Below are 27,274 nucleotides of genomic sequence, written 5' to 3'. Positions count from 1 at the left end.
ATTACGGTTTAAAAAAAAAAAACATTCACATTCTTTGGCACGGTCAGTGGTTACTTTTAAACAGAAACCTTTTTTAGTGATACACTAAATGTTTTAGATACATACATCGCACATGATTAAGAGGATTACTGGCCTCAAACAAATGCCCTACACTGACCGCCTCAAAAAACTCCAGCTTTACTCCACAGCATATCGCTTACTCCAAGGTGATATCTGCCCAAATATAAAGCTATGTCAAACCCAGAGCTGTTGGACATGCTACACCTAAAGAAATCCCAATCCCTCCAAGCTACACACTCTAGGGACCTAAACCTTGTCACCACAATAAACAGAACAAGTTGGAGGGATAGATTCCTGTCCCAGAGACTTCCTATACTCTGGAACAAGCTACCCATCTATGTCAAGCAAAGTTCTTCATTAGCACTCTTCAAGAAAAATCTTGACGAGTGGATGGGAAATAGGAAATACACCCCGTGGATCACTTCTGTCTCTCTGCTGGACAGTGGCACTGGAAAATAACTTTCTTGGGTGGCGTAAGCTATGGTACCTTGCTGGCTAGGCTTACTTAGGCCCTTGGGCTGATAGCCTAGTACCTACCTATGAACCACATAACTGTGGTGTTGTCTGTCTTTACCAACAGATATCCTGGAAGAATACAGTCTTTGAAGGCTGTCAGAGCATTCTGTACAGCTAACATTTCTTTTTGATTGATATGTAGGTGTATCTGACTCGGGTTCCATTTGCCCTGAATGCACTGCCCTGCCACGTGAGCCCTCCATGTATATAGTCTGATGAGTCTGTTAGGGTTTGGGTGGCAGTGGGTAGAGTGAAAGGGAGTCCCTTGTTGTGGTAGCAGGCCTCTGCCCACCAAAGAAACTCTGTCTCGATACAAGGAATGGTAGAAATCATTGTTTCCAGGTCCTGAGAAATTTGACACCATGGGCTTTTTACATACCATTGGAGGTTCCTCATATGCAGTCTTGCATATGGAATTAGTAAAATGCAAGAGGTCACGAACCCCAGGGCTTGCAGTATTTTCCTTGCAGATAGCTGGGGTTTTGTGGCCAATAGTTTGAAGTAGGTTGTCAAGTAAACTTGCTTCTCTGGAGTGAGGAATGCCACCTGGGAAGTTATGTTCAAGCTTGCTTCCAGGAATACAATCTGTTGGCAGGGTACTACGTGAGATTTCTTTTCATTGATGGTGTACCCCAGTGAGTTTAGAAGTTTCTATATGAATGCCAGGTGTTGTAATAGCAAGTCTCGGCTTTCTGCCTGAATCAGACAATCGTCCAAATATGGGTAAATCTGAATACTGCGCTGCCTGCAAAATGCAATGGCTGGAGCTAGGCACTTTGTGAATACCCTGGGCGCAGTAGATAATCCAAAGGGAAGTGCAGAGAACTGATAGTGCATGGAGCCTGCCCTGAAGCGTAGGTATTTCCTGCAAGATTCCCTTATTGGGATGTGTAGGTGAGCTTCCTTTAAGTCTAGGGTTGCCAGCCAGGCATCCTTGGCTAGCATGGGAAGAAGCTGTTGCAGAGTTAGCATTTTGAATTTTGGAACTACCAGAAAGTTGTTGAGACTAGAGAGGTCCAGGATAGGACGACAGGAATTGTCTTTTCTGGGTACCAGAAAAAGTCTTGAATAAAAGCCTTGTCCCCTTTGTTCTGCTGGGACAGGCTGAATAGCCCTGATATTGAGGAGAGAGAGAACCTGCTGTTGGGCCCCCGCCCACTGATGTGGGGGTAGGTCTGGCCAGCCATTTGGTGTTGTAGGGTGTAGAAGTGGAATCTGTATCCTTGGGAAACAAGAGATCAAAACCCAATTGTCCTGGGTAATGAGTTCCCATTTCTTTGCATGCAGGGCGAGCTTTCCTCCTAAGGGAACAGGTAGTAGAGCAGGGCTTGGAAGGATTAAGGTGAAGTCATTGTGCCATTTTTCCGTAGGGGGGTGGCTTACTACTCCCTGGTTTGGAAGTGGGAGCACCCACTGCTTAGGTTTGTGCGAAGCCTAAGACTGTAGCCTAGGTGGTCTGCTGTTCCTGGGTTTGAACTGCAAAGGCCTAGAAGGGACTGGAAAGACCAGTTCTTAGAAGGCCAATGCCTACTGAATCTGGGAGGCTGTACTTGTAGGAAATCTTTAACAGTTTGCATAGATTTAGCTTTTTCCTCCATCCTTTTGAGGACCTCTTCTGCTTTGTTGCCAAAAAGGCGGTCTTGGTTTAAGGGAGCACCCTAAGTACAGACCCAATGACGGCAGCCCTGCAAGATGCTTCTAAAGTGTCAAAACCACATTGCAAAGTATGTTTACCAACTTGTTCTGCTGAATGCATTAAATCCTGTAATTCTTTGTGTTCAGTACAGTCAGGAATCAACATAATTTTCTGCTAGCCCCATAACATGCTGCTGATATTTTAACATATGAAACTGGCAATTTAAAGCCCTGATGGCCAAAGTAGCAGAAGTGTATACCTTCTTACCCCATCTGTCTAAGGCTCTAGAATCTCTATCAGAAGGGGTAGGATTTTTGGCAGCAGTAGCCTTAATGTCTTTTGGTCCTTGGGAAATGGTCTCTGGATCCGCAGAAGGATTCTTGAAGAGGAACTTGTGAGAGCCAGGTGCTCTGTAATACCTGTCAGGTTTTCTGGGAGCTGGAGTAAAGTGTCTGGGCAAAGGCTAGATTCCAAGAAAGCATCATCTACAATGTCCAGAACAGGAGGGATAGCGAAAGGCCTGTGTTGAGGTAGGAGTAAGAATTCCCTAAGCCTCTTTTTGGAGTCAGAGTAATCCTGGCTTTGACAGCGGAAATGCTCCCCAAGAGTGTGCAAGGTTTTACCGAAAGAAAAATCTTCTGGAGGGGAAGCAGAGGGAATGGAATCCTCTGCATCAGAATCCTCATAAGTAGATAAGGGCAAATCCTGGTAATCAGAAGGTAGCAGAAAAATCAGATTCCTGATCAGAAGAATCAGAAAGAAACTCAGTTCTAGGTCTCTTAGAGGGGGAAGGCTGGCTTCCCCTGATCAAGGTAATGAGGTCTTCAGCCATTCTAAGCATTTGTTTTTTAGGCATATGGGCCTGGGCCTGCGGTTTGGTCGTCGGTTTTCTAGGCGTGGTGCAAGTTTTAGGCCTGGATGAAAACAATGGCGTCTGTTTAATATGAATGTCTGTAGCCATGAATACACCCTCAGAAGCCGGTGCCTGCACAGCGGCTCTGGACCCATCCAAGGTAGAGACATCCGCAGGTTCCACAGTTGAAGAAGCATCTCGCGGCATACTGGACTCCGAATGGGTCTCAGTAAAGGCCTGTGAATCAGAAGTAGCGGGTATCAGGGGCTGTGAAAGTACCTCACTGAGTACCGGCGGACTGGTGATTAGCTTAATGGAAGCATATTCGGCAGTTTTGGACCTATGCAGTCCGTCTCTGTCTTTAACCTTACGTTTTTTCGGAAGATCAGTAGTCGGATGGCTTGACGAAGCCATTTCGGAGTACACAGAAAGAGTACAAAAGTAATTAGCTGCAAAAATAGCCCAACGATGGATAGTTCGGGCATTGAACAAGGCACAACCAAACCAACCAAATATCACGCACGTAGGACAGGCGTGCTCGGTCCCAAAAAAGCGTAAATCCCAAACCAAAAACGGACCAGCACATATAGGATGGTAAAGTTAATATTTATTTTTGCATAATAGCACAAAAAAATCTTGTCAGCATGGGTAAAAACCCATGCTGAAGAACTGGCTTCATTGCCAGCCTTTCTCAATGCCAAAAAATGAAATGAAAAGCTCCACCATATTAGACCCTGTTATTTATAGTGCCAATCTTAAAGGGATATCACCCACATAAAAATAATTACATAATTATACAATTGTTATACATTATGCAAACCACATACTAGGACAATTTCAATAATCAACAAAAATATATACATATCTCATATTAGTTATTACATATTATGGATATGTACATATACAATCATATACAACTACAAAAAAGTTATTGTGTACAAATAATTTACAGAACAAAATAGGATAGCCTTGCCACGAAAAATATATTACAAATGCCTATACCTCTATATCTGGCCCACATTATTTTGTAAAAATAAATGGCGCCCAGTATAATGAATATTGTCTTATGTCATATTGCAAGGATATGCATATAGTCCCGTAAATACAGTTTGATGATATCCCCTCAATATGATGACTCTAATGTATTTAAACCTGGTCTGAATAAACCCCCTAATCTAATTATCCATTTGTTCTCCATATCATCCAATTTTTGATGCCATCCTGCTTTAAATTTACGATGCAGAGTAATTCTATCTATAATAACAAATGTAAAAGTTGCTGAAGGATGTTCCAAAGTATGTTTATATAGAGCGTTGGTAATGCGTCTATTCCTAATAGCACTCAAATGTTCACAAATTCTCAATTTGACAGACCTAGAGGTCTGTCCAATATAGAATGCCGAACAATTGCAAGTGGCCAAATAAATGGCCCAATCAGAACTACAATTGGCAAATACCCTAATGTCAAAAACCTGAGACGTATTTTTAGTAGAAAACTCACAGGTTTTGTCCATATATTTGCAAAAAGAACAATGGTCACACGGAAAACTACCTTTAAGTATTTGACCTCCTAAAGTAGTTTGAAAAGAAATTTGAGGAGTGTATCTCTTGTAATGAGTAAAAAAGGAATTGAGGTTCCTAGCTCTACGGTAGGAAAAAGAACATTGGTCCGGTAGTATCCGGTTCAAAATTTCATGTGACCGTAGTATGTCCCAATGTTGATTAATTATCCTAATAAAATGATTAGTATTAGCCCCATATGTAGTTACTAACCTCAAACTAGAATGGTCCTTACAACTCGATTGAGTCTGATGCTTGATTTATACTGTAATAATCCTCACGAGGTAGATTATTAACTATTTTCAAAGATTTATTGATATTATATGTTTTATATCCACGATCAGCAAATCTGTTGGCTAAATCATCACAAAAATGAGAGCAATCCTGTAAGGACGAACATATCCTTTTCATTCTCATAAATTGTGATTTAGGAATGTTCTGGATGATGTGGCGCAGATGACAGCTATCCGTTATTACTATGGCCGATAAGGGTGGTGCCGTTGTAGTTATGGACCATCAAGCTTACATCAATGAGGCCTCACGACAACTATTGGACTCTAACTATTATAAGGAGCTTAAAGTGGACTTGACACCACAGTTCAAGGAAGAGATTGATAGGTTTTTAGAAGTGTCAACTAAACAAGGGATAATCACGGAACAGATAGCTAAACAGTTGCAGGTGCAGGAACCCATTCCACAGTACCTGTATTTGTTACCCAAGATACACAAGGATGCTCAGAATCCTCCAGGTAGACCTATTGTATCTGGGCATGGTTCCTTAACTGAACCTTTATCAGCCTTCCTGACATACTATTTAAAACCACTGTTGACCCAGATTAGATCACGTATTCAGGACACAACCGAATTCCTGAATATTGTTAGTGATTCACAGTTAGAGTCCTCTTGGTGGTTGTGCACTCTTGATGTAGCTTCATTATATACTAGTATACCACATGAATTAGGCATCTTAGCTGTTTCCTATTGGCTGTATAAATCCAATCTTTATTCTATGGAATTTAATAACTTTCTAACTAAACTGACGGAATTTGTACTATGTAAAAACATCTTTTACTTTAATGGCAAAGCATATTGGCAAGTTAATGGAACAGCTATGGGGGCCTCGTTCGCACCCATATATGCGGACCTTTTCATGGGTTATTTTGAGGCTACGTACATATATGATAAACAACATAACACATTTCTATCATATTTAGATATTTAGAGGAGATATTTAGACGATTGTTGGATGGTGTGGCGTGGTAATAAGGAACAACTTTCCAATTTTGTGAATTATTTGAATGACAACTTCTTTCGAATTAAATTCACAGCTAATATTGAACAGGGTAGCATTGTGTTTTTGGATGTTTTGGTTACAAGACTGGAGGATAATACCTTAGCTATGTCTGTCTATAGGAAATTTCCTCAATATAACACTCTGCTGCATGCGGATAGCTGTCATCCACGCCACATCATCCAGAACATTCCTAAATCACAATTTATGAGAATGAAAAGGATATGTTCGTCCTTACAGGATTGCTCTCATTTTTGTGATGATTTAGCCAACAGATTTGCTGATCGTGGATATAAAACATATAATATCAATAAATCTTTGAAAATAGTTAATAATCTACCTCGTGAGGGATTATTACAGTATAAATCCAAGCATCAGACTCAATCGAGTTGTAAGGACCATTCTAGTTTGAGGTTAGTAACTACATATGGGGCTAATACTAATCATTTTATTAGGATAATTAATCAACATTGGGACATACTACGGTCACATGAAATTTTGAACCGGATACTACCGACCAATGTTCTTTTTCCTACCGTGAGAGCTAGGAACCTCAATTCCTTTTTACTCATTACAAGAGATACACTCCTCAAATTTCTTTTCAAACTACTTTAGGAGGTCAAATACTTAAAGGTAGTTTTCCGTGGCTATTGTTCTTTTGCAATATATGGACAAAACCTGTGAGTTTTCTACTAAAAATACGCCTCAGGTTTTTGACATTAGGTATTTGCCAATTGTAGTTCTGATTGGGCCATTTATTTGGCCACTTGCAATTGTTCGGCATTCTATATTGGACAGACCTCTAGGTCTTTCAAATTGAGAATTTGTGAACATTTGAGTGCTATTAGGAATAGACGATTACCAACGCCTATATAAACATACTTTGGAACATCCTTCAGCAACTTTTACATTTGTTATTATAGATAGAATTACTCTCCATCGAATTTAAAGCAGGATGGCATCAAAATTGGATGATATGGAGAACAAATGGATAATTAGATTAGGGAGTTTATTCAGACCAGGTTTAAATACATTAGAGTCATCATATTGAGGGGATATCAAACTGTATTTACGGGACTATATGGATATCCTTGCAATATGACATAAGACAATATTCATTATACTGGGCGCCATTTATTTTTACAAAATAATGTGGGCCAGATATAGAGGTATAGGCATTTGTAATATATTTTTAGTGGCAAGGCTATCATATTTTGTTCTGTAAATTATTTGTACACAATAACTTTTTTGTAGTTGTATATGATTGTATATGTACATATCCATAATATGTAATAACTAATATGAGATATGTATATATTTTTGTTGATTATTGAAATTGTCCTAGTATGTGGTTTGCATAATGTATAACAATTGTATAATTATGTAATTATTTTTATGTGGGTGATATCCCTTTAAGATTGGCACTATAAATAACAGGGTCTAATATGGTGGAGCTTTTCATTTCATTTTTTGGCATTGAGAAAGGCTGGCAACAGAACTGAGTTTGTCAGCATGGGTTTTTACCCATGCTGACAAGATTTTTTTGTGCTATTATGCAAAAATAAATATTAACTTTACCATCCTATACGTGCTGGTCCGTTTTTGGTTTGGGATTGAACAAGGCACAAAACAGACAATGAGGGACTTCATGATCTGGGCCTAAGCAGGGGATGCAGTAAGAATGAAAATCTCTATGGTGGCATTTGCTTTCCACAGGTAAGACAATTGTTGACTTTTACTGACATCGGTTAGAGCAAGAAAAAGGATCCCCAACGGGGTACTTAATTTTGTTGAAGACTTCGGGTCTGAAACTCAAAAACGAAAATTTCAGGAGTCGGCTGACCGGCACTTGCGAACTGCTTTTGCTTCGGGCACTGCACAGCAAAAAAGACTGTAATGGCATCAGCTGCATGTTTTATACCCCTGATGACCTGACGTCATGGAAGAAGAGACAGCATCCAAACACAGAAATCCGAAGACTCTGGTATTCAGGCAGGCGGAGGGCTACCTGCAGGCAGACAACCCAAATGTGATGACTGCAACAGTGAAGCACGAAGAACATCTTCTTTCTTATCCTCAATAGTTCACTCTGTCATCTTTATGGCTCTTTTTTAGCCTATCAGTCTTTGTGGGTTTTGTGGACTACTACTTCCTTCTCCAATGGGGGGCATCCTCCCCCTGAACCTGGCCTAGGCCCATTGTAGGAATACTTCCATGTCTTGAGTATTCTACACTGTCATTTTTTTATAGCCCTGGCACCAATGGTACCAGAAGTGGGCACTTGTTTATCCTGGGTCTTGTGCACACAGGTTATCTTTTTTATTTTTAACCTACTTCTGTCCACAACATACGCTATACAAAATAAAATCTATATACATCAGTGTCATCCTGGTAAGACTTTGTGAAAAACAAGCTTCACCTTGTGAAGGTACTCACCAAGACTTGAGGATAAATTCAGTGCCAGCAATACTGATCTCATTTGCTTGCTGATTTAACATCTCACCATTTGGACCCCAAAAACTCTTCCATTTGGACAAATATGATTTCCTGGTAGTAGGTTTCTTGGCTTCCTGCAGAACCCTAAGCTCCTCCTCAGAAAAAGAGGCCTAAAAAGGATCTAAACCCTATCACCCACAGCGTCAGCTGAACAGTGGACAAGCGAGGATGGATCAAAGACCAGTTGTGTTGCGTGTGAAGGTCCACCCTGTGAGGTACTTGTGATAATTGCCCCTGGCTAGGTGAAGAAGGGAGAAACCAATGTGTTATGGGCCAAAATGGATTCACCAGCAAGATTTTGTGCGAGTCTTGGTTGATCTTGAGTAGGATCTTTGGAATCAGAGGAAGGGAAAGAAGGCAGAGAAACATCGTCTTCCAAGTAAAAGATAGGGTGTCCACCTTCCAAGCCAAAGGATTTGGGACTCTGTCACAAAAAAGCATAAGTTTTTTGTTCAAAGAGGAGACAAAAAGATCTACCTGTAGAGAATCCCAATGATGGACAATGTCCAGAAGCACATCCCTTTGAAGCATCCATTCGTGAGCCTGTGGACTGGACCTGCTCAAAGGGTTTGCACCTATATTTTGCTCTGAAGGAATGTAAACAGCCTAAAGTGTCACTCAGTACTGGACAGTTAGATCCCAGACATGAACAGCAAGTCTGTGAAGGTAGGACTGTGCTCCCCCTTGCGTGATGATATATCACATCACTGTGGTATTGTCTGCGAAGATTTTGATAGGCTCTGGAAGAAAGAGAAAATGAAGACGTCTGAACATTTAGAGAACTTGACATAGCTCCTCGTGGTCCCCTGCAGAGTTCCTAAGCCAGCAGAGAGCAGAAAAAGCAACTTTCTTGATCATAAGTATTTTTAAAACTTTTTGTTTGCATTTTTCGATCTTTTAAGCTTTTCGACTACTGTTTGTGCCTTTATTACTGTTTTATTGCCTTATTTTCCTGTGTTTGTGAGCTTATATTGTTGATTGCACTTGTGGGCTAAAGTATTGCTTAAAAGTAACTAACAGGCTAATACACTCAAGTGTACCAGCCTTTGATAGCAATTTAGTCGAAAACAAAGCATTTACTGCATTTGTTCCTGTCTGTTTGAAAAAAAAAAAAAAAACCCAAAAAAAATATTTCTCCTTTCCTAAACTTTACTTGCTAGTTCTTCCAGTGATCAGATTTTGCTGATCCCTGGGCTTTGTATTTGGTTTCTGTGTTCCTCCATTTTCTTGTGTGGCCAGAGGTAGTTTCTTTACTCACCAGTGGGAGTGGGGAGTACTGAGCTGCTTGTTTGTCCTCAGAGGAGTGGTTAGAAGCAGCAACTTGTAATTTGTTGGCCATTTTGGGTCATTTCCTGTTTTTTCCAGCCTCCTGCTATAAAGCACGCTTTGGCGGGCTTTTCTGGCATTAGAGAACTTGGCATAGCTCCTCGTGGTCCCCTGCAGAGTTCCTAAGCCAGCAGAGAGCAGAAAAAGCAACTTTCTTGATCATAAGTATTTTTTAAAACTTTTTGTTTGCATTTTTCGATCTTTTAAGCTTTTCGACTACTGTTTGTGCCTTTATTACTGTTTTATTGCCTTATTTTCCTGTGTTTGTGAGCTTATATTGTTGATTGCACTTGTGGGCTAAAGTATTGCTTAAAAGTGACTAACAGGCTAATACACTCAAGTGTACCAGCCTTTGATAGCAATTTAGTCGAAAACAAAGCATTTACTGCATTTTTCCTGTCTGTTTGAAAAAAACAAAAAAAAAAAAAAAATATTTCTCCTTTCCTAAACTTTACTTGCTAGTTGTTCCAGTGATCAGATTTTGCTGATCCCTGGGCTTTGTATTTGGTTTCTGTGTTCCTCCATTTTCTTGTGTGGCCAGAGGTAGTTTCTTTACTCACCAGTGGGAGTGGGGAGTACTGAGCTGCTTGTTTGTCCTCAGAGGAGAGGTTAGAAGCAGCAACTTGTAATTTGTTGGCCATTTAGGGTCATTTCCTGTTTTTTCCAGCCCCCTGCTATAAAGCATGGGTTAGCGCACCTTAGCGCGATTTAGCGCGGAGCTGCTACCGTTGCACACTAGGGCAGCGCCGGTTAAGCAGATTTAAACTATTAGGGCTACCTAAAGTTCACTCTTCAAATTTTCCCTTAAAACTACCTTCCTCAAAGTGTACTACTGTTCTATTTAGTGTATCCTACAACTATAAATTATCTCTACTTGACTCCCAAGTAGACTATTCTCTATCCGTATAGCTAAGCACTTGCTCCTACAGTACTTATCACCTTGATACAGCACTCTTGTTATAGAAAGTACCCCAAAAGCAAACCCCATGTCTCGGTCACCCACCTCCCCAAAAGCTTTTTTTTAAGTTTTTCTGTCTATTCCTTCTAGCATGTCGAGGGATCAGTTGCTAATATCCTCTCCTGCTCAGCTGGTGAACCTGGGATTATTGAGGCAATGTTACAATTGCCTCATGTACACACACAACCCTCTCCTCCTCCCACAAAACACAAATACATGCGAGAGATGCAACTATACGGCCAAACTGGAGGCTGAGCTCTCTCAACATAGGACTGGCAAGACCAGACAGGAGGAGAAGGTAACCACACACACTATAGACCCAGTCTCACATAATACCATCACAACCTCAAATCATACACATAAACACACAAAGACATACTCGGAGGCTCTGATCAAAAATCTACCAAAACAGCAGAGGCCACCAAAGCAGACACCCAAACAACTACCACCTCAGAACACAACACCTGCATCACATAGACCACACAGTCAGAGTGTCAAGCAGTCACAGCCCTTAAGGCCAAACACTATGCCAGACACACTAGTCATTGGTGACTCCATAGTCAGACACACCGACGTCCCGCTCACCAGACTGAGTAAGGAGAAGGTCACAGTAAGCTGCCTGTCGGGTGCTAGAATCCGCCACATAACGCATGCACTCAGGTCTCTCAACAGCAGGTACAAGTACAACTCAATCATTGTCCACGCTGGTGTAAACGACCTGAGACATACCTCCCTGGACTACATGAAAAGAGACATAGAGGAGCTCTCTGATTATGTAGCCCAGGCAGGTATGACCCTGACCTTGAGCAGTATCCTACCTTCACCAAGAATGATGCCACAATACAGAGATAAGATGATCAGCTTTAACAATTGGCTTAAACTCTGGTGTCATTCAAAGGGGATCCAATGTCTGTCTGCCTGGGATGACATGCTGGACAAGCCACGCTAAGCAAGGGACAGCTTGCACCTGTCACCCTGGGATTCCGGATTTTGGCAAAGGCTCTTGCCACCCCATAGTGCCTTTTTTAGGCAAGGCTCAAATTCTAAACCTACCACCCTAGAACAAAACAAAGAAAAAAAACTAAGGGTAATGCTGCTCAATGCCAGAAGTCTCAACCTCAAGATGCACGCACTCGAGGCCCTTCTCAGTATGGAGAACATCGATGTCTGTGCTGTGACAGAAACCTGGTTCAAGGCTCCTGAGAGCACCCCAGCACTATCAGGTTTTACCTCATATCATGCTCCGCCACAAAACCGGACAATACTAAGAAAGGAGGAGGAGTATCCATATTCATCAAGGACACCCACACCTCAAGATTGGTGGCATCGCACGATGCATCGGAAACCATCCAGGTGCAATTAACCATAGGCAAGACTGCTCTGCAAATTGTAGCATGTTACAGGCCACCCTGCAAACTCAGGAACCTCACATGGCCTTCCTGAAAACACTGAGGGGATAAATGTATCTCCAACACCATCATACTAGGTGACTTCAACTACCCTAATATAGACTGGGAACACTACTCAAGCCCAAACACTCTAGCCCAAAAGTTCCTGGAATTCATAAACTCAAATGCCATGGAACAACTAGTCACCATCCCCACAAGAGGAGAGAACATACTTGATCTCATCATCACGAACATGGGAGCACAATGTTCAACGCCAGAAGTATACCCCTCACTGGTGAGATCTGATCACAAACTAATCTCGCTGGAGGTCCTCATCCCGCCCCACCGAAATGAAAAAGACCACAGTAAAGAACTTCTCGAAAGCCGACTTCACACTTCTAAAGACTAGTGTGGTCTCCTTTAAGGCCCCTGAGCCGGCGGTTAACATTACTCAAACCGCTGAATCACTTACAAATGCCTTCTACCAGCACCTGCAGGGCTGCATGGATCAGGCAATCCCAAGCAAAACAAAGACTCTTTGTACCAAAGGCAAGCGCCCAGTCTGGTGGACCCCAGCCATAAACAAACTCTACAATAAAAGGAGAAAGCTACTACAAGATAGAGCAAAATCCTTAAAAGGTAAGACACCGCTGATCACTATAAGTAAAAAGCTAAGAGCTCTCATAAAATCATCCAAAGCTAATTTTGAGAAAAAATAGCTAAGGACTCTAAAGACAACCATAAAGCATTCTTTAGCTATGTCAGAAACCTAGGAGGAAACTCCCAGATATGCTCAGAATTAGTTCAAAATGATGTGAAGATTACTGATCCTACAGACATTGCCAACATACTGGCTGACAGGTTCAGTGCAAACTTCTCCCCCCCTCCCCCTAAAGAAGAGATATCTATACCAAATGATTGTAGCACCCCAAACATCTCCAACGCTCAGGTGAGAACTGCTCTCTCCAAGGCAAAGAACACAGCATCCATGGGACCTGATGGTGTCCCCGGCTGTGTGCTCCATGAACTCAACGAGGAATTAAACCCACAGTTAGGACAGCTGTTTAATCTTAGTCTCACCTCCGGATATGCACTCCAGGAGTGGCGCACAGCGACTGTGGTCCCACTCCACAAAGGCGGTGCCTCCACCGACCCTGGAAATTACCGTCCCATTAGCTTGACAAGCCTGATCTGCAAAGCCATGGAAAGGATCATAATGGATCTCATAAATAAAGACATAGGGAATTTGCAGACTTTGGATCCAACCCAGTTTGGCTTTGTCAAAGGCAGATCATGCCTTTTAAACTTGGTTGACTTTTTCAAACAGTCACCAAGGCCATTGATAAGGAAAGGCAGTCCATACAGCCTACCTAGACCTGGCGAAGGCTTTCGATACAATACCCCACTCGGGTATCATTGAAAAACTCATCAACTTAAATGTAAACCCATACATTACAAGATGGGTTGCAAACTGGCTGAGTGACAGAACCCACAGGGTCAGAGTTGCTGGTGCCATGTCAGACTCTAAGCCTGTCACAAGTGGTGTCCCACAGGGCTCAGTCCTGGGCCCACTCTTGTTTGGCATCTACTTTTCTGAAGTACAAGCAAACACAGGAGGGTTATGGCTGACAAAGTTCGCAGATGACTGCAAACTGGGCGCCGTAGTTGAGAACACATCCAACACAGATATCCTTCAGAAGGGTCTCACAGAAACGGATAACTGGTGCCAGAGCCATGGCCTCAAGTTAAATGCCAAGAAATGCATAGTCATACCCTTCGGGAAAAATAAGGTTACCCCTAGCTACCATATAGGTGGCAATCCCCTGAACACAGAAGAAGTTATTAGGGACCCTTTCATTCGACACTCATATTGCTAAAGTAGTTAGGAAGACCTTCTACATTGCCCACCTTATCATGAAGGGATTCACATCTAGATCAAGGGAAGTCATAGTCTCCCTATACTCATCACTCATCAGACCAATGATCGAGTACAATGCCCCATTCGGAATGTATCTGACCTGACACTTGCAGCAGCTGGAGAGGCCACAAAAGTTCCTCACCAAAAGGATAAAGGGTCTCAAAAATCTGTCTTATGCTACACGACTGAAAGAACTCCAGTGTATATTCAGTTGCGTACCGCTTGCTCAGAGGTGACCTATGCCTGACATACAAGGCCATGTCAAACCCAGATTTGATGAATATGCTTCATCTCAAAAAATCTAGATCCCTCAGAGCCACAAGGGCGGGTGACTTAAACCTCGACACGGTTATTAATAGGACGTGCTGGAGGGATAGATTCATCACCCAAAGACTCCCTATGCTGTGGAACAAAATCCCGGTTTATGTGAGGCAGAGCACCTGCTGGCCTTGTTCAAGAGGAATCTTGACCAATGGATGGGAGATCGCAGATACACCCCAGGGGTTACCTCAGTGTCACTGCTCGACAGAGGCACAGCTAAATAATGGGCATAGTTTCTCCAAACTAAGGGGTGGCGTAAGCCACAAAACTATGGGCTAGGCTTATAAATGCCCTCGGGCAGATAGCCTAGTATAAACCTATGAACCTATGAACAGCTAAAAGGAGAGCTGTCATCTACATTACGCTGATGTGATCTGACTCTGATAAGGAAGCCAGAGACCATGGACTTTGAGGGAACCGAAGGAAGTTCCCCACTTCTTGTTTGACGCATTTGAATAAAGTTCCTGAGATGGGACTGGGGGTTGAAAAGGAAGTTCTGGATTGAGAGAAAGCTGGTAAATCCACCACTGAAGCTCGAGTTTGAGGCATGGAAGGAAAGGAACTAGAAAATCCAGTGGATGACGACATACGGACTTTAGGAACCACTGTAGATTTCTCATATGGAGTCTGGCTAGAAGCAACATAGGAATGGTGGAGGCCATGAATCCCCGAACCCTTAGAAAATCCCTGTCTGTGACTTAAGCCAGATGAAGAAGGGACTGAAAAAAAGGTGATTAGAGAGAGTCTTGGGCGGAGGCAGGGATACTAGCATGGGAATGGCTTGGATCCTGCAAATGAGAAAAATGATCCTGAGGAGGAATCAGGACTGATTTCTGAAAGTTTGTGGTAAACCCCAGGCTTTGTAAGACACAACCCTTAAACTGGAGGTGCTGAACCAAGATCTTGGGGGGATGAAGCCTGAATGAGCAGGTGATCTAGATAAGGAAAGATCTGAATTCCTTTCATCCTGCAAAAGGAAATGACAGGAGTGAGGCATCTGGTGAAAATCCTTATGACAGGAGAAAGGCTAAAGGGAAAAGCAGAGAACTGAAAATGCAAGGAAGAAACAGATGCATGTAAATACTTCCTGAAAAGGGCATGAATAGGGATAGGAAGACAGTATCCCTGCACCTCAAGGATGCCTAAGAAAGCCTGCAGAAGAAGAAGAGGGAACAGTGTTCCAAAAGGAAGGGACCTTGAGAAAGGTGTTGAGCTAAGAAAGATGCAGAATGGCTCTCCAGGTGCCTTCTTTCCTGGGAACCAAACAAAATCCTGGAATAAAATCCTTTCCTTTCCTGGGCAGGGGACATGACTTAAATGGTGCCCTAGGCCAAAAGGCCTAGAAGCAGTTCTGAAAGGAAAGAAAGCTGTTCCTCAGGTGGTTGAGGGATGCCCAGAAAAGGAGGAAGGGATTTCCACACCATGAAGTATCCCTAAAGGATGACAGACAGAACCCAGGAGTCTTGAGTGACAGTTAACCAAGTGGGAAGGGACAGAGAAAGAAGGGATGGGGAACCTGACCCAAGGAAAGAGGAAGCAAACTGTCAGATAGAACCTAAATTGTCTTGAACAGGAGGCTTCTGAGAAGGAGTGTGAGTAGCCTTAGCAGGAGGTATATGCTTGAACCCTTCTTACCTTTAGGAGGAGGGTAAAGATGTCTACGAACAAAAGCAGATTTGGATGAATAAATTCTCTGGAACTTAGGGATACGGGACAAAAAAGTGTTTCAATTCCTGCAAGGCCTTGCCTTTTTCCTTGAGGGACTTAAAAAGCTCAGCAGCAGCATAACTAAAGAGATTCTTATTACCGAGAGAAGCATCCAGCACTTTAGCCCAGCACAAAAGGAGGAGCATTCGGATCAATGATTAATGATGGTGCTTGGATTGACAGCAACAAAATTCTGAGGTATGTACTTCCATATGTCAACCTTTATGCCCTACTCCTTGAGTGGGGAACATATGCATGACGTACAATGTCCATATACTCCAAAGGCTTTGGTATACTGCCCAGGCGTTGGGCTAATCTTGGAAGGGAATCCCTTATGTAAAGAATCCTGCAACAGTGATATAGAAAGAAATCAACAAGATACATTCAATGTAGCAATGACACAGCTGGCAATTCTAAAAAAGACATTAATCACTAAATAGTTTTACTGATGACAGCCCAACCATTGACACGTGTTACGAAAATTCTATTGAAAATGTTACGAAAAAAGATGGAAAGATTTCAGCAAAATCAAAATAAGATATTCACAAGCTGAAACTGCTAACCAATCAACTTATTTCTGAATTCAAAAGACAAGATCTGGAATCCAGAATGTAGCTAGCTTACTAAATAATATGTAACATTTGCTCTTAACAAGCTGTATGAGAATTTTGCACGAAAGACTTTTAGGTCTTTGAAGTTATACCAATAGGAGGTGGAAATAAAGCATATAAGAACAATATATGGATCCAGCAAGAAAAGTTGTACAATGGCAGCATACTAATCAAGCTTCCTACCTCTAAGCCCCTTTCTTCTCTAGTACGATCATCGACAGAAGCAGCAATAACTCCCCACCGACAATCTATATTAGATACGTACCCTCTGTAAAATGGAGATGCAGCACTTAAGGCCATCTGAAATGGGAACATATAAAGAAATGTTAAAAGTTTCATATATATAATAAACCTAACATGATCTGCTCAAGACATTACCTTGGAAAGTTTTATGCTACAAGCTGCAGCAAAATGTCATTGCAATCCTCAAAATTAAATGCCAGGACCTGCATAGAAATAAAGTAACATACTTACAGTAACATTACATGTGGATGGGCCAGTCCACGATCATCAATTGTCAAGACAGCTTAGAATCGAAAACTTTTCTAGGCTACTGGCCCTTTACCATAAATCTCTGCATTTAACCTTCCGCTCCAGATCTCATTTGAGTCACAACATACAGGAGCAAAAAGAATTACACTGATATATAAACTCCTCTACAGTTATCCAGCCTAAGTCAGGAGGATAAAGGGTAGGTATGCTAAACAGGAGGGGCTCTTCATCCAAGCCTAATATTACAGAAGGAATACAACTTCTGTAATTGAGATAAGGAGGACCAACCTGGCCACTCATCATGAAATCCCAAACTTATCTTCCTTGGAGGTCTTCCTCATGAAATAATGCTCCTAAAGTTTGCAGCCCTGAAGGAAGACTCAGACTTAAAGATCATATCCATGCTGTAATGTGTTATAGAAGCATTCACTGAAGCCCATGTAGCTACTGAACAATCTTCATCCAATGATGCAGTTTTTGAAAAAGTAGTGAGGAAAACATGCAACTGACCAAATACTGTGCTATAAGACACCATCAAAACTAGGAGTCCTTTCTAACAGAAAACAGGGTGGAAGGTTTCTCTCCAAAACCTTAATCCCCTCCATCAAGAGGAACACCCATGTGCCAGACTGTGGCACCCAATAAATAAAGAAGACATGTCCAGCCAAGACCAGACAGGGTTCCTACCACTTCAAAAGCTGGACGACTAACGCCATCCCAATCTATACACAAAGTCATCAATCCCCAAACTGTATTAGCAACTGAAGATTCAACAGGAGTAAGGGCAACAATATGAAAAACATCAAGCCTTGAGGGGTAAAGTATGAACACCTCCCTCTATCTAGAGATACAGTAGCAAGAAGGGAGGACAGTGATCCTCACCAGGTGTAAGGGTCCAATTCTAAAGTATTTCACATTTGGGCAGTCAGTGCAGATAAGGTCTCTGAAGCTGCAACCCCAGGAAAGATCTGACCAGCAGTTTCAAACTACCTGAAGCAAGTTCTCTGTCACAGAAATGAGTACTGCTCAGAGAATAATGCCTGAAACCAAGACAAGGAAAATCTTGGGCAACCAGACCCTCTCTGCAACAGCCTAAAAACAATTATTCTCTAACAAAAACAGTTAATAAGATGCATTCCTCCTGTAGAAGAAATGATCTCAATAACGTAAACACTGGAAACAAACTCTTCGCAGATCTACAAAAGCTGAACTGTCATACCATCAGACTCAAACTCCACAGTGATTTGCAAATGCTGACAGAACGCTTTCTATTCTGTAATTTTATCCAAATCTATTTTTGCATGTAAATACAATGTTAACTACTGGCACATATCAAAATTAAAGTAGATAATAAATAAATGGACCAGTAATTAACACTATCTTGTATTATCCTATGTATGAATTACTACTACCATGGCATATTTCTATTTATTACTATCGGACAACCAGGTAGGTAATCTTTTCAGTCATAACCCAGGGTCATGGAGCAGAGGATAACAATGCAACAGCAAATAATTCAATTTACATGACCTGTATTTACATCAGAACATTAGCTGCCAGCCAATGTCAATATGAGATTTAAATTAATACAGTGGCTAATGTTTTAAGAAGACATCAGACAGTACAGTTGTGTACACTTACCATAAATGTAGATGTTAGAGTGTATTCACTGTTGCAGTTATTACATTTGGGTTATCTGCCTGCAGGTAGCCCTCAGTCGGCCTGAATACCAGAGTCTTGGGATTTCTGCGTCGGATGCTGTCACTTCTTCCATGTCGTCAGGGGTATAAAACATGCAGCCAATGCCATTACATCAGTTTTTTCTTCCCCCAGATGTCAGGAGACCCCACAATAGGAAGCAATTACATGGTGTGGAACACCCCCAGTAGAAAGAAATACCAATGTTATAAGATATGGCCAAACAAAAAAAGAATAGGTAAGAAGTATAGAGAAGTCAGGGGGCTGCAACAGTGAATACACTCGAACATTGACATTTATGGTAAGTGTACACAACTGTACTACGTTCTTCATGTTTCACTGTTGCAGTCATCACATTTGGATTGATTCCCAAAGCTGAGGATGGGTGGAGGCAGTCGAGAAGCATTATGGCTGGCAAGCATGCCCTGTACGACTGCTGTGGCAAATCCAGCTCTGGATTTAGAAAAGATAGGTAAAGTACAGTTGTGTACACTTACCATAAATGTAGATGTTAGAGTGTATTCACTGTTGCAGTCATTACATTTGGGGTAATCTGCTGGCAGGTTGCCCTCAGTCGGCCTGAATAACAAAGTCTTTGGTCCTGCGTCGGTTGCTGTCTCTTCTTCCATGACGTCAGGTCATCAGGGGTATAAAACATGCAGCCAACGCCATTTTAATCAGTTTTTCTTGCCCCAGATGTCAGGTGCCCCCCCAAATGTGGAGCAAAAATATTTATATAAAACTGTAAGTGTATAAATGTATAAAATTTATCTTCATCTAAAAGCAAATACACCACAAAGGCTTTTGAGTATAGTGAAGGAAAGAGAAGGTATAGAAAGGGGGTTGGTGGGTGGGTAATCTGGACTGCAACAGTGAATACACTCGAACATCTACATTTATGATAAGTGTACACAACTGTACTATGTTCTTCGTGTTTCACTGTTGCAGTCAGTACATTTGGGTAGAATCCCAAAGCTATGGATGGGAGGATGGAACTAAACAGCATTAGGAGCAGCTATTAAGGCCCTGCAGGACTGCAGTGGCAAAGCCTGCCCTGGATTTAGAAAAGAGAGGTAAATGATAATGCTTCGTGAACGTATGAACTGAGCTCCAAGTAGCAGCTTCTAGAATGTCTCTGGTAGGAACCACTCTGAGAAAAGCTGCTGAAGTAGAGGCAGCCCTGGTGGAATGGGATCTGATCCCCTTGGGCACAGGTTTACAATGGTGCACGTAGCAGAAACGAATACAATGGCTTATCCATTTAGAAATAGTCTGATATGATATAGCCTTCCCCTCTGATCCTGCAGCAAATGCCACCAGTAGTTGCTCAGATTTCCTTAGAGATTTTGTCCTGTTTAAGTAGAATCTTAGTCTGTGTACATCCAATGAATGCAGAATCTGCTCCCCCTTGTTCTGCAGATTTGGAAAGAAAGTTGGCAGGTGAATGGTCTGGTTAAGAGCCACACTGGATACCACCTTAGGCACAAAAGAAGGACTGGTCCTGAGGGCCACCCTGTCCGGGTAAAAAATAATGAAAGCCTCCACTGCCATGAGAGCCTGTAGTTCTGAAACCCTTCCAGCTGAAGTGACTGCCAAAAGAAAGGCTGTCTTCCAAGAAAGAAATTTTATATCTGCAGTAGCTGCTGGTTCAAAAGGAGGTAGGGTGAGTTTTTCCAGCACAAAATTGAGGTCCCACGCAGGAAGTGGTGCTCTCCTGGGAGGCCTTAAATTTCTGGCCGCTCTGAGGTACTCTTTTAGCAGGGGATGACAAAAGAGGGGAGGCTCTGTGTTGTAATGAGCCGAGATGGCAGAGGCATGGATTTTTATTGAAGAAAAAGATAGGCCATTGTCAAGCATCTCAGTTAAGTACTGTAAAATCTGAGGAATATTGGGTTTTGCTGTGAATATCCCTTGTGCTTGGTTCCAAGCACAAATCTCTTCCATTTATCAACATAAGATTTTCTAGTACTAGGCCTTCTGACTTCCAAAATGACATCCATCACAGGTTTACTGAGAGATGTTTTTGGTAAAATTAGTTGATTAGCCATGCTGCAAGATTCAGAGTTTGGAGCAGAGTGTGCAGAATTTGATAGTTCTGCTGAGACAATAGGTGAGGTGTTTGAGGCAAGTACCACGGAGGAAGGTGTGACATATTCCTTAGAAGCGGGTACCAGTGTTGGCGAGGCCAGTCCAGAGCAATTAGAATAATTTTTGTTTTTTCCTGTCTGACTTTTAGTAAGACCTTGGACAGTAGAGGCAGAGGGGAAAAGGCATAGACTGATAGGTTTTTCCAGCTGAAGGATAGGGCATCCACTTTCCAAGCTTTTTTGTGATGAATTCTTGTGCAGAATTTGTCCAACTGATAGTTTTGGGGAGAGGCAACTAGATCTATGTCTGGGCTTCCCCATTTTTGTGTTAACATGCTGAAGATTTGTGGATGCAGTTTCCATTTGTGCGGGTCCATAAGATTTCTGCTTAGGTCGTCTGCCAGAGTATTTTGCTTTCCTGGCAGGAATTGAGCTTGAAGATGTATTCGGTAAGTCAAGGCTGTGTTCCACGAGGCCATGGCTAGTCTGCAAAGGGGGTAGGAGTGGGTATCCCCCTGCATGTTTATGTACCACATAACTGTGGTGTTGTCAGTCTTTATCAGTAGTTGTCCTGGATGAAGTAAGTCCTTGAAGGCTGTCAGAGCATTCTGAACAGCTAGCATTTCTTTCTGGTTGATAGGTAGATGCATTTGGTTTGGGCTCCATTTGTCCTGAATGCATCTCCCTGCCAGGTGGGCCCCCCCAAACATAGTCTGATATGTCTGTAGTTAGGGTTTGGGTGGCAGGGGGTAGAATAAATGACAGTCCCTTGTTTTGGTGACATGTCTCTGCCCACCAAAGAAACTCCTGTTGCAGGCAGGGAATGAGAGGAATCATTGTTTCCAGGCTGTGACAATGTTGACTCCATAAGCTTTTTAGGTACCATTGAAGTTTCCTCATCTGCAGTCTCGCATATGGAATTAGTAGAATGCAGGATGCCATGAACCCCAAAGCCTGCAGAATTTCTCTTGCAGATAGCTGGGTTTTTGTTGCCATTTGTTTGAAGTATGTTGTCAATTGAATTTGTTTGTCTGGTGTGAGGTAAGCCATCTGGGCAGTTGTATTCAAGTTTGCACCCAGGAATGTAATTATTTCAGAGGGTACCAGTTGTGATTTCTTTTCATTTATGGTGTACCCTAGGCATGCTAGAAGCCTTTTTACAAATGCCAGCTGTTGAAGAAGAGTGTCCTTGTCCTGTGCCTGAATGAGACAATTGTCCAGATAAGGATAAATTTGAATGTTTCTTTGTCTGCAAAATGCAATTACTGGTGCCAGGCACTTTGTAAAGACCCCGGGCGCAGTAGATAAGCCAAAGGGCAGTGCAGAGAATTGGTAATGCAAAAAGCCTGCTTTGAAGCGGAGGTATCTTATATACCAACCAAGCATTCTTGCCTAGCATAGGCAGTAGCTGTTGTAAAGTCAGCATTTTGAATTTTGGAATGTCCAGGAACATGTTCAGTATAGATAAGTCCAGAATTGGATGCCATGATCCGTCTTTTCTGGGTACCAGGAAAAGTCTTGAATAAAATCCTTGTCCTTTTTCCTTTTCTGGTACTGGTTGAATAGCCCCCATATCCATGAGGGACATGACTTGTTTCTGGGCCTCTGCCCACTGGTTTGGTGGCAGATCTGGCCATCCATTTGGAATTGGCAATGTGTGGAAATGAAATCTGTACCCCCTGGGATACTATGTTTAATACCCACTTGTCCTGGGTAATTAAATGCCAATTTTGAGCATGACATGCTAGTTTTCCCCCCAAGGGGGCTGCCAAAAGATAAGTGCTTGGAGATGGCAGAGGAAAGTCATTGAGACTGCTTACTGTAGGGTTGTGCTTTGTTACCTCCAGAGTTGGAGGTGGAGGCACCCCATTGCTTTGACCTGTAAGATCTCTGTGACTGTAATCTGGAGCCTTTGGAGCACCTGGTTTAACCCTGAGTGGCTCTGTTGGACACCGGAAAGGACCAATTCTTAGTAGGCCAGTGCCTACTGAACCTGGGTGGCTGCACTTGCAAGAAATCTTTTAGTTTGCATAGATTTAGCTTTGTCTTCCATTTTCTTTAAAAACCTCTTCTGCCTTATTACCAAACAGACTGTCATGCTGTAAAGGGGCATCCAACAATTTAGTTTTAACATGATCAGGCAGATTTTGCTCCTTGAGCCAGGCATGCCTTCTTATCACAGATCCAGTTACGTCGGCCCTGCAAGAGGCCTCCAAGGAATCAAAACCACAATGCAAAGTATGCTTGCCAACCTGTTCTGCTGAATGCAATAAGTCCTGTAACTCTATTTTCCACACAATCAGAAATCAACATAATTTTCTGTTTCAGTAAGCCCATAACATGCTGTTGATATTTAAGCATATGACACTGGCGTAAAGCCCCGATTGCCAAGGTTGTAGGCGTATAAACCTTCTTACCCAATCTATCCAGCGCCCTGGAATCTATCAGAAGAGGTAGGATTTTGGGCTGTAGAAGCCTTAACACCCTTGGAACCTGAGAAATATCCTCAGGATCAGCAGCAGGATTTTTGAAAAGAAATTGGTGGGGATCAGGAACCCTGTAATATCTGTCTGGCTTACCCAGAGCCGGAGGCAGGGAATCATGAGTCCTGCTCGATTCCGAGAACACATCATCAACAATGTCTAATACAGGAGGTATTGCCAAAGGACTATGCTGAGGAAGAAGAAGAAAATCCCCAAGCCTCTTTTTTGATTCTGAGGAGTCCTGATTCTCCCAGTGAAAATGTTCCCTTAAAGTATGCAAAGTCTCTCCAAAAGAGTAATCCTCAGGAGGAGAAGCAGATGTGATGGATTCCTCTGCATCAGAGTCCTCATAAGAAGGAAGAGAAAATTCCTGATCAGAAGAGGAATCAGAAGAAATGGAAACCTGATCTGAAGATTCATAATCAGTGCCTTGCCTAGGCCTCTTAGCAGGGGGGATTGGGAACCCCTGGTCAAGGTAATTAAATCCTCAGCCATTTTAATCATTTGTTTTTTTAGGCATAGGGGCCTGAGCACGTGGCTCATGTGTCAGTTTTTTAGACATAGAAGTTGGTTTTGACCTTGTTTTTGTTGATGGCGTTGGTTTAATATAAAAATGTTGAGGCCTGAAAACACCCTCAGAAGCCGGTACCTGCTCAGCGGCTCCGGACCCATCCAAGGGAGAGACATCCGCAGGTTCAATACTTGCAGAATCTCATGGCATACCGGACTCCGAATGGGTCTCGGTAGAGGCCTGCGACTCAAAAGTAGTAGGTATCAGGGGCTGAGAAAGTGCCTCACTGAGTACCGGCAAACCGGTGACTGGCTTAGGAGAAGCTTCGTCGTCGGTTTTGAACCTCAACGGTCTGTCTCTGTCTTTGTTCTTGTGTTTTTTGTTTATTCCGGTAGTCAGATTGCTAACCGACGACATTTCAGGGTAGTTAAATCTTGAAGCAAAAATATACCGAAGCTTAATAGTGCATTGGTTAAATTTAGCACAAAACTGACAGCAAGGCACGCTGTGAACAGGGCCTAGGCAAGGAATGCAGTACAAATGAAAATCCTTATGAATTATTTGCTTCCCACAAGTAATGCAATTGTTAACTTTTACTGACATCGGTAAGGAGCAAGAAAAAGTTTCCCCAATGGGGTACTTAGCTTTAGTTTGAAGACTTCAGTTCTGAAACTCGAAAACAAAAATTTCAAGAGTCGGCCGACCGGCACTTGCGAACTGCTTCTGCTTCAGGCACCGCTTGGCAAGAAAGACTGATTAAAATGGCGTCGGCTGCATGTTTTATACCCCTGATGACCTGATGTCATGGAAGAAGAGACAGCAACTGATGCAGGACCCAAGACGTTGTTATTCAGGCCGACTGAGGGCAACCTACCAGCAGATTACCCCAAATGTAATGACTGCAACAGTGAAACATGAAGAACATGTGGTAATGCTTGGTGAAGGTGTGCACAGAGCTCCAGGTTGCAGCTTCCAGGATGTCCCTGGTAGGGATTCCCCTGAGAAATGCAGTAGAGATTGATGTAGCCCTACTGGAATGTGTTCTGATCCCCTGTGGGGTAAGTTTCCCATGGTGTTTGTAGCAGAAATAGATGCAGTGTGTTACCCATTTAGAAATGGTTTGCTTTGAAATGGCCTTGCCCTCTGCCCCTGTAGCAAAGCTGACTACCAGCTGGTCAGATTTTCTGAAAAGCTTAGTCCTGTCCAGATAGAACCTAATCTGCCTGTGCATGTCCAGGGAGTGCAGGATCCTTTCCCCTTTATTCTGAGGATTAGGGAAAAAAGTTGGCAAATGAATGGATTGGTTTAAAGCCACACTAGATACCACCTTGGACATAAATGATGGGTTAGTCCTGAGGGAAACCCTGTCCACATGGAAGATAATGAAGGGTTCCACGGCCATAAGGGCCTGCAATTCAGACACTCTTCTTGCTGAAGTGATGGCTAGAAGAAAAGCCGTTTTCCACGAGAGGAATTTTAACTCTGCTGTAGCAGCAGGTTCAAAGGGCAGAAGTGGGAGTTTTCCCAATACAAAGTTAAGGTCCCAGGCTGGAGTGGGAGCTCTCCTGGCGGGGGGGGGGGGGGTCTTAAATTTTTGGTTCCTCTCAGGAACTGTTTGACCACAGGATGAGAGAAGAGGGGTGGCTCAGTATTATAATGAGCTGAGATGGCAGAGGTATGAATCTTAATTGAAGAGAAGGCTAGGCCTTTGTGGAGCACTTCTGTTAAGTAATCTAGTGTACAAGGTAATCTGGGCACAGTTGTGTCCATTCCCTGAGAATGGCTCCAGGAACAGTATCTTTTCCACTTTTCCGAATAGGATTTTCTAGTACTAGGCCTCCTTACCTCAAGAATGACATCCAGCACCTGCTTACTGAAGGTTGCTGGTGATGAGTTCAGGGGATTAGCCAGGCTGCTAGGTTCAGGGTCTGTAGCTGAGGGTGCAAAATCTGTCTCTCCTGCTGGGACAATAGGGAAGGGGTCTGCGGCAGGTGCCACGGTGGCACTACTGTCAGACTGTGCAAAAGAGGGTACCAGTCCTGGCGTGGCCAGTCTGGTGCAATCAGGATTGTTCTTGGCTTGTCCTGTTTGATCTTTAGTAGAACCTTCGTGAGGAGATGCAGAGGGGGAAAGGCATAGATTGAGAGGCTTTCCCAGGTAAAGGACAGGGCATCCACTTTCCAAGCTTGGCTGTGGGGAGTTCTGGTGCAATATCTGCTCAACTGATAGTTCTGAGACGAAGCAAAGCAAAGAGGTCCACCTCCGGTATCCCCCACCTGTTCCTTAAAAGCCTGAATATTTTGGGTTCCGGTTTCTACTCGTGTGGGTCCATGAGATTTATGCTTAAGTCATCTGCCAGTGAATTTAGTTTGCCTGACAGGAATTGAGCTTGCAAGTGCACTTGGTTGCTCAAGGCTGTGTTCCACAGAGCCATGGCTAATCTGCAGAGTGGGTAGGAATGTGTTCCCCCCTGCTTGTTTATGTACCACATAACTTTGGTGTTGTCTGCTTTTACCAATAGTTATCCTGGAAGAATAAGGCCTTTGAAGGCTGTCAGAGCATTCTGTACAGCTAACATTTCTTTTTGACTGATCTGCAGGTGCATTTGCTTGGGACTTCATTTGCCTTGAATGCATTGTCCTGCAATGTGAGGCCCCCATGCATAGTCTGATGCATTTGTTGTTAGGTTTTGGGTGGCAGGGGGTTGAGTGAAAGGGAGTCCCTTGTTGTGGGAGCAGGCTTCTGCCCACCAAAGGAACTATGTCCTTAGGCAAGGAATGATGGGAATCATTGTTTCCAGGTCCTGAGAATGTTGACACCAGAGACTTTTTAAGTACCACTGAAGTTTCCTCATAAGCAGTCTTGTATATGGAATTAGAAGAATGCAAGAGGCCATGAACCCTAAGGCTTGCAGTATTTTTCATGTAGATAACTGGGTTTTGGTGGCCAGTAGATTGAAGTAGTTTGTCAAATAGATTTGTTTTTCTTGAGTGAGGAATGCCATCTGGGAAGCTGAGTTCAAGCTTGCTCCCAGGAATACAATCTGTTGGCAGGGTACCAGATGTAATTTTCGTTGATGGTGTACCCCATTGGAGTTAGAAGTCTCTTTACAAATGTCAGGTGCTGTAGTAACAACTTCTGACTGTCCGCCTGAATCAGGCAATCGTCCAAGTATGGGTAAATTTGAACCCTTCTCTGCCTGCAATATGCAATGGCTGGAGCTAGGCATTTTGTGAATACCCTGGGTGCAGTAGATAAGCCAAAGGGGAGTGCAGAGAACTGAAAGTGCATAGAGCCTGCTCTGAAGCGTAGGTATTGCCAGCAAGATTCCATTATGGCAATGTGCAGATAAGCTTCTTTTAA

At 42.8% G+C, this 27,274-nt stretch overlaps 1 protein-coding gene across 1 annotated transcript in view; it reads right to left on the bottom strand.

Annotated features, from left to right (window-relative positions):
- GCLC (glutamate-cysteine ligase catalytic subunit) overlaps nucleotides 1-27,274 on the bottom strand; it is a gene marked incomplete in the record, with an annotated part of 1,017,552 nt that overhangs the window by 685,941 nt on the left and 304,337 nt on the right. Inside the window, 1 exon segment of the mRNA XM_044063752.1 lies at nucleotides 16,824-16,940. Within this exon segment, the coding sequence (XP_043919687.1) occupies nucleotides 16,824-16,940 (117 nt within the window).

Source organism: Protopterus annectens, chromosome 2.part2, assembly GCF_019279795.1.
Source record: "Protopterus annectens isolate FY-2018-M chromosome 2.part2, PAN1.0, whole genome shotgun sequence".
NCBI lineage: Eukaryota > Metazoa > Chordata > Ceratodontiformes > Protopteridae > Protopterus > Protopterus annectens.
Note: the sequence above shows the minus strand (reverse complement) of the source record. Positions and strands in the feature narration are given on the sequence as shown.